At 40.9% G+C, this 13,560-nt stretch overlaps 1 protein-coding gene across 5 annotated transcripts in view; it reads left to right on the top strand.

Moving 5' to 3' along the window:
• The window catches only part of rbm33b (RNA binding motif protein 33b), a 66,751-nt gene that overhangs the window by 29,296 nt on the left and 23,895 nt on the right, over positions 1 to 13,560 (top strand). For 4 of the 5 annotated variants that reach the window (XM_037530875.1, XM_037530877.1, XM_037530876.1 and 1 more), the window contains 3 exons: positions 267 to 299; positions 2,193 to 2,251; positions 10,251 to 10,311. In XM_037530875.1, the coding sequence (XP_037386772.1) occupies positions 267 to 299; positions 2,193 to 2,251; positions 10,251 to 10,311 (153 nt within the window). The remainder of the gene's footprint in view (positions 1 to 266; positions 300 to 2,192; positions 2,252 to 10,250; positions 10,312 to 13,560) is intronic. The other variant, XM_017711712.2, reaches the window with a different exon arrangement.

Raw genomic sequence — 13,560 nt, 5'->3', positions numbered from 1 at the left:
AAACCTTGCTTAAGTGTAAGTTATTCATTTGCCAGCATTAGTTAAAAAAACTAGAGCAGAAATCAGCAAAAAAATGTATTATGAAATAAAATAAATGAACAGAAAACACACTTGATGTGCAACGATCAGGCATAACATTATGACCTCCTCCTTGTTTCTACGCCCACTTTATCAGCTCCACTTACTGTATAGCTGCACTCTGTAGTTCTACAGTTACAGACTGTAGTCCATCTGTTTCTCTGATACTCTGTTACCCTGTTCTTCAGTGGTCAGGACCCCCATGGACCCTCACAGAGCAGGTACTATTTGGGTGGTGGATCATTCTCAGCACTGCAGTGCAGCACATGAGTTATTGGTTGCTTCTGAGTTAGACTAATCAGAAGCAACCAAATAGCCATGTACTGTATACATAACAACACATAACTAACTGGCAATCAGTGCAGTATGTCTAATTAATTGGAGTATTGATCACAATATTTCCAATGTTTTTTTTTTTCCCCCATTTTGGAAATTCCCATTTGTTTCACCTATTTTTCTTTGACTTGCTCTTTCCATATGGAAATGGATTATCTTGAAGGCCCTTCTAAGGAAGATTAAAGAACAGAGTGAGAAGACGGGACTTCAGCTCAATATGAAGAAGGCTATGGTTATGACAGCAGGACGGACTGTAAACCTTACAGTTGATGGAGATGATGTGGAAATGGTGGACAGCTTTTGTCTTCTCAGATCAATTATTAACAACAGAAGATCCAGTTCTCAAGAAATATGACACAGACTGGCGCTCAGCAGAGCGAGGGATGAAGGAGAGATTTGTTTTTGCAGACAAAGATCAGAAATGTCCAGGCTATGGTCTGCTCTGTGGTTTTTATGGATGTGAAAGCTGGACAATAAACAATTGAGACAGGAAAAATTTTAATGCCTTTGAACTTTGTTGCTGGCAAAGACTTCTGAGTGAACCTTGGAAGGAAACAAAGGCAAAAAAAAAGGATCCTTGAGCAAATCAGGCCCTTATTGCTGGACATATTCGGAGAAGCCAGGTTATTAAAAAAGTCCATTATGCTTGGAACAGTTGAAGCTAAAAGAGGAAGAGGACGAGCAGTTACACAGAAGCCCTGTTGGTAGCATTATAGCTCACTGATAATATTAGAGGTCACTAATAGGTTGACCATGGGCCGAGTCTGGACCCAGGCACTGTCCTATGGGCACCTGGATCTATAACCGATATACTATGGAGAATTACTTAATTTTGATGAGGTGGTCTTGTTTTAATCAGCATAACTTTTCCATTGGGATACCTATTTAGCGGCCCAGAAAACTTGCAGACCAATCGCGTGTGTTGTAAATATCACACATGACGCTACTCAGCCAATCAGATCTGTGCATTTACAATGAGTACTGAGAAGTGAGTGTTGCGCACACACACACACAGGGGAGGGGCGAGGCGAGAAACAGCTGTCAGAGAAGAAAGTGAATCAGAGGAAACTGACAAATATTGCTGAATTGTACTTTATTTGATTTAACATTAAGATGTTGATATACCTACTCGGCTACTTCAGTATACAGGATATGGCACTGAATCATGATGCAACTTAAACATTATGATGTTTAGGACCTTTGCTTGAGGATATTTTCTCTAAGTGGACCCTATAGAATTTTAATTAAAGTTAAATTAATTTAATTTAAATTACCCCTGCAATAGAAAATTTGCCATATGGTTGCCAGGAGTCGGAATCGACTTGGCAGCACTTAATAATAATAGTCTCTTCAGAAAAATCTCCTGAAAAATTTCAGAAACCAGCATAAATGAGGGGTGATTGCTGACTTTTACGCTGTATTGTATTCAGTAATATTATTATAATAATATTATAATAAAATACAGTTTCAGAATTCATTTAGAATGCATATCGATGAGGCACAAGGATAAGGATAATTAATTTTTTGTATTGTGAATTCTTGTTCCCAGCACGTGTGTTCTGACTGGTATGTTAATGTGGCAGGATTTTATTCCAGGTTATTTTGGGCCATTCCTAATGATCCGTTCATGATGAAGTATTGACACAATATGAAGGGCAACTTGGTGTAAAAACACTAAAATGTGGGGGGGGGGGTTATGAGGTTTGCATATGATTTAATGATGATTGTGTGTTTGTGTGTGAAGTTGGTTCAATTGGGCTTTTATCCTCTCTTTGCAGTGCCCTTGACGTCTGCACAAAGCCCATCCAATCCTGCTGTGGATCCCTCGAGCCTCCAAGTGAGTAGCAGCTGTTCACCTTGTGTGTTTGTGTGAGCGCACACATCCGTGCGTGTGTGTGTGTGTGTGTTCACGCAGGCATGTGTGTTCTACAGCTATTAACCATCAGTGCCCTGGCTAAACACTGTTTGAAATTCTGTAAACACTGATAGGACTCCCCTCACAACTGGAAATGTTTGATATGAGCTTTATTCACTTATGCTTATTGCATTTCCGAGCAGGAGGGGCTTAGTGGTGGGCACGATATGAAGTCATGGGTTTAGATCCTGCAATATGGACTCCAGCTAAAGTAAACATAAATATTTCCACTTTTGCCAAGATTCGTGTTTTTTTTAATGTTCAGTTTTGTAGGGCGTGAAATGTTCTCCTGTCGAAGGAATGACATGTTCCTGTTCTCAGACATTTTAAATATGATTATAAATTATCAGCATTCACCTGCTGGACACTGGGCAAGAATTTTACAGCTCAAGTGGTGCATAGTGCATATATAATGCATAAATAACATTGCATGGTCACATGGTAATCAAAACTGACCATTATGTCAAAGCTGACCACAAATCAATTATGACCATTAAAGCCTAAACTACAGAGGGGGAAAAAACATGGTTAAAGCGATTGTTTGTCCACAAACTAAATTTACCCCATTTCATAACCCCCTTCTGGGTTTCTTTAGCTTTGCGCTGAAGCTAAAAGGCTAATGTAGCTGTAAAGGAAGCTTATGGCCACCCGTTACCATCATGCAAACGGTATGCCTGAATCATGACATGCTTGCCTTAAACTGTGTGAAATGAAGTAATCTCAAATTAGTTTCTCCAAGAAATGTCAAAAGTATTGGTTCTTCAATGCCAAGTCGGTACCAAAATTGAAAGAAAAAGTGCTCAAATGCTATCCTGAGACCTCCTCCTGGCTGCCGTTGGTCCTGACACCACATTGTCACATCACAAAACAGAGGCCCAGTCGTTCAGTCTCCATACATAGATTTTGCCATGTAGTGTGTTTTTTTTTTTTTTTTTTTTTTTTTTTTTTTTTACCTCCATCATAGTGAATATGATGAGTTGCTGAGTTGCACACATATCAAAACAACCTAATCTTGTGCAGTTGTAGTAGATGGTAGAACAATGTTATTAGAACGCCTCGGTATCCCTCCGGAAGAGCTGGAGGAGGTGGCGGGGGAGAGGGAGGCCTGGGCCTCTTTGCTTAGGATGCTGCCCCTGCGACCCGGACCCGGATAAGCGGTCGAGGATGGATGGATGGATGGATGGTAGAACAATGTTCTCCCGATAAAACGCTACTCCACTTCTTTTTGCTGAACTCCATACCTGGGTGTGTGTGTGTGTGTGTGTGTGTGATGTGTATGTGTGTGTGTGTATATATACCTTTTTTGTGGGCCTCAGTGTAACTTGTGGTCCCAAGGTTACTGCTTACGCCGATTATATATTTATTTATACAATTGGCCTCAATCTTTGTGGGTGAGTAGGATGCCCCTCTTCTCCACCATCACTCATCGCAGTGCTAGTCAGCGGCAGTTGGCACTTTCCTCTGAATGCACTTAACTGTCCAATGACGGTGCGTGAGCAGCAGTTCGAAAAGGTTTGTGGTATCAACTACCAACATGTGGATATGACCCACTGTTATCTAGAAAAATGGACAAAACTGCTTTGCATAGCAGAAAACATTTCTCTGTTGTAAGAAGAAGACCTTGGTGGCTTTACAGGAGAAGGGAAAAATATACTGTACTTCAATGGAACCAGACTCTTGTCATTTTGTGCTGTTTCTTTTGGTCCGTTTATTATGGAATTTGCACAATGTAAAAAGTGACAGGCATTTTCAAATTATGTGAAAAACTCAAAAGTAGCAAAAAGAGATACAAGACACAAGGTTTTCTTCTGACAGCAGCAATTGATAGCATTCATTTACCTTTATCCTCTGTTAAATTAAGCACTGCACTTCCAGAGATCAGAGAGAGTTGCATGATCTGAGATCAGAAATAGGCTTCATAGTTCTGCCCCCCCCCCCCACATCATCTCTCGTACCCTTTTGCCCTTCAATCTGCTCTTCTCCAACTGGCCTGCCAAACCACCAGCGTCAAAGGTTTCGGGTGACCTGTAACATGCTGGGCATTTTTTTCCATGTGTAAATGGAACTGTGCTGCACAGCCATGTGACTTCCCCTCTTTGACCAATAAAACAGAAAGCAAGCCCAGGCCGAATACGATGCCATTTAGAATGCAGGTGACAAAAATGCCCCCCTGGAAACTTCCATCCGCCGGTGGCCATTTGATTAATCGCGATTATCATACCATTATCATGCAATCACACTCTAATCGTACGTGCAGGGTCCCATTTGTGGTGTGTGTGTGTGTGTGTGCGTGTGTGTGTGTGTGTGTGTGTGTGTGTGTGTAATATCTTCCATAAAGAGAGGCGTTTAAATATTAATCCTGCCCGTCATTTCTGAACTTCATATTACAACTGCATCCAGCTTTTTTTGCCTGAATCGGAATGAATGGCTCTGTTGCAGTAAGAGATGTCATTAGCTTCATTAATTGTGCTGCAGAGGGCTGTGCGGAGGTGGGAGTGGGGGATGTAGGCTGCTGTTTGTTTGCACAGACTGAATGACAGCGCTGATAGGCAGAGCGTGAGATAAAGACTCTTTGCCATGGATCGCTGCCTTGCCCACTGGTTTTTAATTCTGCAAAACCACAACGCTTGAAGGTGAGCTCCTTGTGGGAAGGAGAGAATTGCTTGTGCTGTACTAAACAACACTTCCATTCAGATGTAGACTAAGAAATGTTACTGATAATGTGTTCCTTTTATGTCTCTTATGCTTAATTATGCTTGGACAAACACGTCAGAAACATATCATGACACTTGAATGCATCATCGTCATACACATAATAACACTGTGTTTTGTTTTTCTGGTCTTCAAAGTGGAACAAGCGAAATGAATAAGAGTAGTGCAACTACTTAACGTGAGTAATGTGCTGGAGCCCTGTTGTAATTGTTAGGATTTTTCTTATTTATTCTGCCCTAAAACGAATCGTGCAGACCAAACCGTACAGACATGAAACTTGGTCAATAGATAGTAATCAGTCCCACTAATCGGGCGCTTTGTGAACAACTGCATGATAGTCCAACAGTTTAAGAACAACGTTTCTCCATGTGCAATTGCAAGGAATTTGGGGATTTCATCATCTACAGTCCATAATATTATCAAAAGAAATCTGGAGAAATCAACCACAAAACCAATACTGAATGCCCGTGACCTTCGATCCCTCAGGTGGCACTGCATTAAAAACCCACATCATTCTGTAACGGATATTCCCACATGGGCTCAGGAACACTTCAGAAAACCACTGTCAGTGAACTCCATCTACAAGTGCAAGTTAAACCCTGCCATGCGAAGCGAAGCCACATATCAACACCACCCAGAAACGCCGCCGGGACTGACGCAGAGTGGAAAAGTGTCCTGTGGTCTGACGCGTCCACATTTCACACTGTTTTTGGAAATCATGGACGTTGTGTCCTCTGGGCCAAAGAGGAAAAGGACTGTCCGGATTGTTTTCAGCGCAAAGTTCAAAAGCCAGCATCTCTGATGGTGTGGGGGGCTGTTAGTGCCCATGGCAGGGGTAACCTGCACATCTGTGAAGGTCCCATTAATGCTGAAAGGTACCTACAGGTTTTGGAGCAACATCTGCTGCCATCCAAGCAGCGTCTTTTTCAGGGACGTCCTGCTTATTTCAGCAAGACGATGCCAAGCCACATTCTGCACGTGTTACAACAGTGTGGCTTTGTAGTAAAAGAGTGCGGGTACTAGACTGGCCTGCCTGCAGTCCAGACCGGTCTCCCATTGAAAATGTGTGGCGCATTATGAAGCTCAAAATACGACAATGGAGACCCCGGACTGCTGAGCAGCTGAAGCTGTACATCAAGCAAGAATGGGAAAGAATTCCACCTTCAAAGCTTCAACAATTCGTGTCCTCAGTTCCCAAACGCTTATTGAGTGTTAAAAGAAAAGGTGATGTAACACAGTGGTAAACATGACAATGTCCCAACTTCTTTGGAATGTGTTGCAGGCATCAAATTCAAAATGAGTGAATATTTGCCAAAAACAAAGTTTATCCGTTTCAATATTAAATATCTTGTCTTTGTAGTGTATTCAATTGAATATAGGTTGAAAAGGATTTGCAAATCATCGTATTCTGTTTTTATTTGTTTTACACAACGTCCCAACTTCACTGGAAGTGGGGTTGTACTTTGTCAGCGATTATTCATAACACATCATTTTGTAGAATATTGTGTATTTTATCATATTTTATGTTGGCCACCATTTTATAAAAGTGATAAGCCACTCGAGGCCCTGCTTTACTGCGGTTTTATCACAGAAGGGTATTCTTTGTGCCTAAAAGCCACTTTCTTGTGATGAAATCGCCGTAACATGGCTTATTGCTTTTCTGACATGGTGAACAACATAAAATATGCTAAAATACATAATATTCAAGAAAATGATTTGTTGTTATGAATAATCGCTGACATAAGTATTTCTGCCAAGAAATATAGTTTATTTAGCGTATGGTATCGTTGTTAAGCAACTATGAACTGCTGAATGAGAAGAAGAACCTTTGACTGTTCACTGCAGTCTTTTCAGCATTTGACCTGCAGCTGTTTAGCCCCGCCCATTCACACTGAAGTGTTTCAGCATGGACTGCGTTCAGAATCAGATCGTAGTTCATTTACATATCGCCGCCGTCTAAAGAAAAACATGTATCTCCAGTCTTGCCAATTTTTAATTTTACATAATTTCAACACAGCTGTCCTTTCAATAGGTGAAAATTTAACGATGAATTGACCAGTAGAAATGCTCCAGAAACTTGGAATTAAATCGTTTTCCATGAATTTTCACTGGAAGAGTAGAAGGTCTTTGCTCTCTCCTGTAAAGTTAAGATTTTAGGGATACATTCTTTGAACAGCGACGATAAGTTAGTCTTAAAGGCACAGTAAGGAAAACAGCCTGTTTAATTCTAAGGATAAAGTAAGGTTGGAAAACGTTCATGTAGAAGTGAATTATGACTGTGGTGGTACATCAAACCATGCAAATGTAGTAAGCGGGCTTCAGGGGGCAAAAATAAACGAAAAGAAAAATATAGGATGTGGATCTGAAGTGATGAATGACATGTGAAATTGAGTTCGGCTGATTGGAGATCAGATCGTCGTTTCTGGACGTTCTCCAGCTACGTTTCAAACGACTTTACTTTTCTTTGCTGCCAGTTTGACGGCCGTTCGCTCCATACAGTGTGAGGGGGAATATTAGCATTCGGAGGTTTTGCCTTTTGGCTTTGGCTCCATATCCACCCTATTGTCTCTCTCAGTTGCTGTCGGCTCCTTTCTGCCTGTGCCGGTCCCTGCACTGAGAGCGCGAGACAACAGCTCTAATGAAACATCCTCCTATTGTTCTCTTAATTGCCTGCGTTATTGAATGCAGTGCAATCCACACCTGGCCCCAGCCCTGGAGAGCTCTGTACTGTTCCTCATATTGCTCCACGCTCCCTTTCTCCTTCTCGGGCTTCTCGCTACCTCTTTCTTTTTTTTTTTTATTGGCCTGCTTTCTTTTCCATGTCACACATATATACACACACTCAGACACTCGCTGATGCCCTTGCATACGCTCTCTTCGCCTCTAAATGCAGGATTAGCTATTGAAGGGGGGCATGCACGGTTATCAAATTCATACAAGCTGCCCTGGCCATTGTGCGGCTCTTTTTAATTAAATCCTACTGGGTGGCAGGAACTGACCTTTTGAGTGCGGAGCTGATTAAGTGCACAATGGCCTGCTATTTCCCCTCCACAGTCTGCTGCGTAGAGCCACTGATTAACTTTCTGTTTGGAAGCGAGACTCGTTCGGATCGAGGCTCATTCACACCAAAGCTGAGGAGGAGGAGGAGAGGGGGAAAAAAGAAATCAATTCTGTTGAAGAATGTAGATTAGCGCCGATAGCATCGGGGTAATTAACAGCAGGTAGGAAGCTGGAAGCGGCCCAATTTGTGCAAGTGTGCTACGGTGAAAAAAAAGGTTAATTTGTTAACCGAGATGGATATTTAAGAGGATAAAGGTGAAATTAGAGAGGTTTCGTTCTCGTTCGAAAGGATTAGAGGGTTGTTATCGTATTCTCTGTGTGAAGGGCTTGATGGGATTGCTCGAGGACGTCATGAGCGATGCGCCATTTTGGAGCTCGAGAGCCTTCAGCAAGGTTAAGCTCACAAATCAGTCATAAGTCACATGATTTAAGAAAAATGTTTGCATACTAGAGTGATACGTAGACTAATTGAGGCGTTGTCTTGAGTTTATTGATCGAATCGCAGAGTCACTCACATTTTTTTATGATTAAAAAAATCCCATAATTTTAGTGTTGCTAAATATAAAAAGAGCCGTGTGTGAACGTGTGTTAAAAGCCGTCACATTTGGGGTGTGTGTGTGTGTGTGCTTTATACAGTGCTATGCAAAAGACAGAGATGTTTCATTTCTAGTCACAATGGCCAATTTTAGTGTTTAGAAAGAAAAAACCTCAAAAGCTTCAGCATTAATTGTGTTCATCCTTTTGCCTTTTAAAGCTTCCCTTCTATTTGGGAGACTTGCAGGGATGTTTTTCCACACCTTCAAAGTTCAGTGTAGGAAGTTGGTTGCATTTTCTGCTTCTCTCAATCCAAATAATCCCAATGACTAATCTAGGTGTAATCCTTACTCCACATTTCCAGTTTCACTGTTTTAGTGTGGCTTTATCGTCTGTTTACGTTTCTCAGCGAGGTTCCTCTTGACGGCTACACGTCCTTTCAGACCCATAGTGCTGAAGCAGCTTGATTTTCTCCTCTCTCTCGAAGATGAAAGCTTTAAGTGCTGTTTATCTGATGGGGACAGTTTTGGGAACAGCTGTTAGGTCACGTCTATAGCTTGTATGTTTTAAGATTGGATGGATTGACTTCTGATAGATTTGATATCGTGTTAGAGGTTTTCGTGTAATTGTCTTTTTATGACATTGAAAATGAATCACTTGTACAGTAACACTTCACAGATCGAGTACATCTATTAACGGTGCTTAGAACAGTAATAAGCATTACTAAATGGTTAAGTAATGTAGCAGTTAATCATTAAGTAATCATAGAAATACGCCTGACATTTTAGATTTTATTAACTTGGTCAAAATCATTACCAAATGCTTAAGTGATATCTCGGGTAGTCATTTACTTATAATAGAAATGATAACTAGCACTATTGAGAAACTATTAAGTATTTTATTAATGTGATGATTAGTGTGACTCACTCACTCAGAACTGGGCAGTTTATTGAAGTCTAAAATAATGTAAAAATCTTTATTTTAATGTAATTAATCTTTATTCTTAAATGTCATAAAAGAGCATCAGGTGCATCAAGTACATATCCATGAATCATATATTGCTTATGTAGTGTTTGTGCACTTACAAAGAAATAATTGTGGTGGACAACCTTAATTAATAAATGTACTCTTATTTATTAAAAGTGTGATCACTTGTACTAAATTGTTGTCTTGACTGCAAACAAAAGAGTGATCTCTGTATTTTAATTCCCTTTGGTTACTGAGGTTTAATTTAGGTGTAGGTTTAGGCTTAGAAAATAGTTGTTACATAAAAGTACTTGCATATCATCGCAGCGCAAATAAAGTTTTTCTCTTTTTTGTTGATTTTGATTTTTCTACATCATTTTAGTACCGTAAGAGTCATGTACATTGTGTGAAAGTTTCATGATGAATGAACCAATAGAAAAGCTCCAGAATCACTTGGAATAAAATATGTAAAGATGCTATTTTGTTGCTGTTTTTCTTTGAACAGCAACAATATTTATAAATCATATGAGACATTTTATTACTGCATGTCGATTCTTACATATATAATACATGTGGAATATATGTGTGTCCTGACTTTTAAACAGACGTGTGTGTGTGTGTGTGTGTGGGCTTCTGGTGTTCTGGTTAGGATGTAGGAGACTCATCCAGGCTTCTTCATGTGCAGACCAATCAAGCAGGAATCCTCACAGGTGAGACTAGAATCAATATTTTTCAGAACTCACACACACTAACTGCTAATAACTGTTCCTTTTACACTTGTACAAAACATTTCTGCAGTTATCTTCTTTGTGAGATTGCAAAAAACTTCGGATCTCATCAGTTTTGGGTTTACGTCTGACCATGTGACTATACTCTTGAAAGGGTTAAACCCCTTAAGGCCCCTTTTGCTTTCATAACTACATAATTATCTTAAATAATTTATAGGAATTAGTGACTAATACGTATTTATTGATCCCTTTTTATTCATATTTAATCTTCATTATCATATCGGGTTCAAAGGGTTAATACTATGGACGGACATTTAAGTTTGATAATCGTTTTTTCACAGAATTATTCTAATAATATTCAATGAATTTTTGCCCACTTGGCATTTTGTTTGTCATTCATTTTTACTGATTATTTACAGAAGCACAGAATTTTGTGTTTTCTTCTTTCTTTTTCTTCCCATTTGATCTTTTTTTGTTTCCTGTATTTACCTCTGACCTTTTGAAACGGGGCAGTAAATTAACACTAAACATAAATATAATCACATAACTGGAACCTGTAACTTTTACTGTTTGGAGTAACATTCAGGGTTTTCTTAAACTCCACCTGCCCATGATTTGTTATTGTCACAAAGTATGTGGACACCTAATTATTGAGTTCAGGTATTTCAACCACACCCATTGCTAACAGGTGGAAAAAATTAAATGCATAGCCTTGCAGTCTCAATAGACACACTGACAGTAGTGTGGGTCCTGCTGATGAGCTCAGTGACTTTAAACGTGGCACTGTCATAAGAAGCCACCCCTGCCACAGGTCAGTTTGTAAAATTTATGTCCTGTTAGATCTGCCCCAGACAACTGTAAGAGCTATTAGTGTGAAATGGAAATGTCTAGGAGCAGCAACAGCTCAGCAGCGAAGTGGTATACCACGTAAACTTATTGAGTGGGACCACCGAGTGCTGAATCACACGGTACCAGTTCTCTGTAGGATCACTCACTAAAGAGTTCCAAATTGCCTCTGGAAGCAACATCAGCAAGAGATCTGTTCATCAAGAACTTCATAAAATGAGTGTGATTGGCCGAGCAGCTGCACTCAAGCCTATGATCAAAATGCACAATGCCGAACATCGAGAGGAGTGGTGTAAAGCATGCCGCCATTGCAAATGTATTCTGTGCCCATGCTGGAGCAGAAAAGGTCTCATTTTTATTTGAACATTTGGACTCCTCTGGAGTTAATACTAGTTTGTGCAGAAGCTAAGGCATCATTAATATCCCGATAAAACATCTAAGGTCTAGTATAGTAATATCTAAGTTATCCAAGTGCAAAATGGCTTCATTGGGCAGTCCAACACTCATAATCATGACAGGCATGGGTCAAAACACAAATAGGCAACGTAAGTGGCATTTTAAAATTTAGGCATAGTCAAATTTGGAAAGGTAATGCAGGGGTCAAAACACAGGAGAATAACACACAGACAGCTTAATACTCCGATATCCAACACAGAGAGTACACCAAATGAAAGGGGTTATAAAGGGGGTAATGAGTCCTGGCTTTGGACTCCCCTGATTAGGACAGGGCTTCGTGGATCAAGACGGGGAGCTGCCATAGGAGCTGCATGAGGAACCAGCACAGCAGCTTGGGAAGCTTGCTCCAGATCAGGATAGGGAGCCAAACCTAGAGCTACATAGAGAACCAGCGATGGAGGAGCAGCAGCAGCAGCTTAGGAAGTGGGCATTGGATCAAGACAGGGAACCAGCACAGGAGGAGCAGGAGCAGCTTAGGAAGGGGGCATTGGATCAGGAGAGCGGACCAATAATAGAGGAGGAGCAGCAGCTTAGGAAGCACTGGGTGGAGCCTTGAGGGCAGGCGTTGATCAACCAGTGCTCTCTGTAGCACTGGATGGAGCCTTGGAACTCTGCACTGTCTCGCTTACTGGACTGGTGTGAGATTTGTGTGTGTGTGTATTGCTTAAGGGAAAAAATTCCTTGCCACCTCCTCTCTGTGCCACTAGGCTAAAGGCAGACTGAAGAAGGCCCCAGGACTTCTCCAGTGAGTGAGCTGCCTCGCCATGTGAGGCTCACATGTGAACCACCAAGTCTGTGGCAGGCCTTCACAGTGACAGTACTATGACCACTTTAGACCTTCTTAAATCTTCTGTAACGTCAGAGGCATGTACGTGTGTTGCAAGTGCAAAGTGGCTTTGTTTGGGGCAGCCTGACACTCAGAGTCACGACACACAGTTGTCAAAACACAAGCAGGCAACAAAAGAGCCATATCCATAGTCAAAATCCAAAAAGGCGAAACGGGGGTCAAAACAAAGTAAAATAATAAACAGAAAATATGGCTTAGTGCTAGGGCTTCCAGTAGAGGCTTTGTAAAAACTAAACCAAATCCTGAATCCTGAAATCACATGGAGGTATGAGTAGACAGAGCCAGTGAATGTAGTCTCATCGGAGGGGCGAGACTACATGGCAAGCATTAATAATAAAAAAATGCAAAAGTAATCATCATACAGTTCATTACATACACATTACAGTACAAATACACTCACACAATGCATGGCCATTAAATCCATAATGTGGGATTTTTCAAAACCAAAATGCTTCACATTAAGTGTTCTGGATGGTGCTGCTCTAGTAAAGTACAAAACCTTCATTTAGGAGTGGAATTGAGCATGTCTGGGTCTGGGCGTTATCATGAATTTGGAAAAATGTTTGACTTGAAATATCGTAGAAGTAGAAGCCATTTGGCAGGTGATGAAACACCAATTCACAGTAAAGAGTTTAAATAACATCTGCTTGCTCTCTTTCTGTTTTGATGAATATGTGCATTTAGTGAAAAACACGCCGTATGAAATGCATATAATAATGAATAAAAATGCTTCTACAGTCATGATTATACAAGGGATCAGTAATGGCCTCCGGCCACAGTGAGACTACACACGTACTGAGCCCACATTGATGTTCACAGTGCTAACATTGCCCTGCTCCTGTAGTGTTAGGGGGTGGTTTTGTAGTGTTAGGGGGGGTTTGAATTGTGAGGGGTGTGTGTCTGTAGTGGGAGGTTAACATTTCGATAATCTGAGGAGGGTGTTTCTGTAGTCGTAGGGGAGTGTTTGTGTAGTGTGAGATTGTGTCTGTAGTGGGGGGGGGTGTCTGTAGTGTGTGGGGGAGTGTGTAGTGAAATGGGGCCGGGGGGTTCTGTCTGTAGTGGGGGGGTATGTGTCTGAAATA

This window comes from Pygocentrus nattereri, chromosome 19, assembly GCF_015220715.1.
Source record: "Pygocentrus nattereri isolate fPygNat1 chromosome 19, fPygNat1.pri, whole genome shotgun sequence".
Classification (NCBI taxonomy): Eukaryota; Metazoa; Chordata; class Actinopteri; order Characiformes; family Serrasalmidae; genus Pygocentrus; species Pygocentrus nattereri.
The sequence above is the reverse complement of the archived record's forward strand: the minus strand, read 5'-3'. Positions and strand labels throughout refer to the sequence as shown.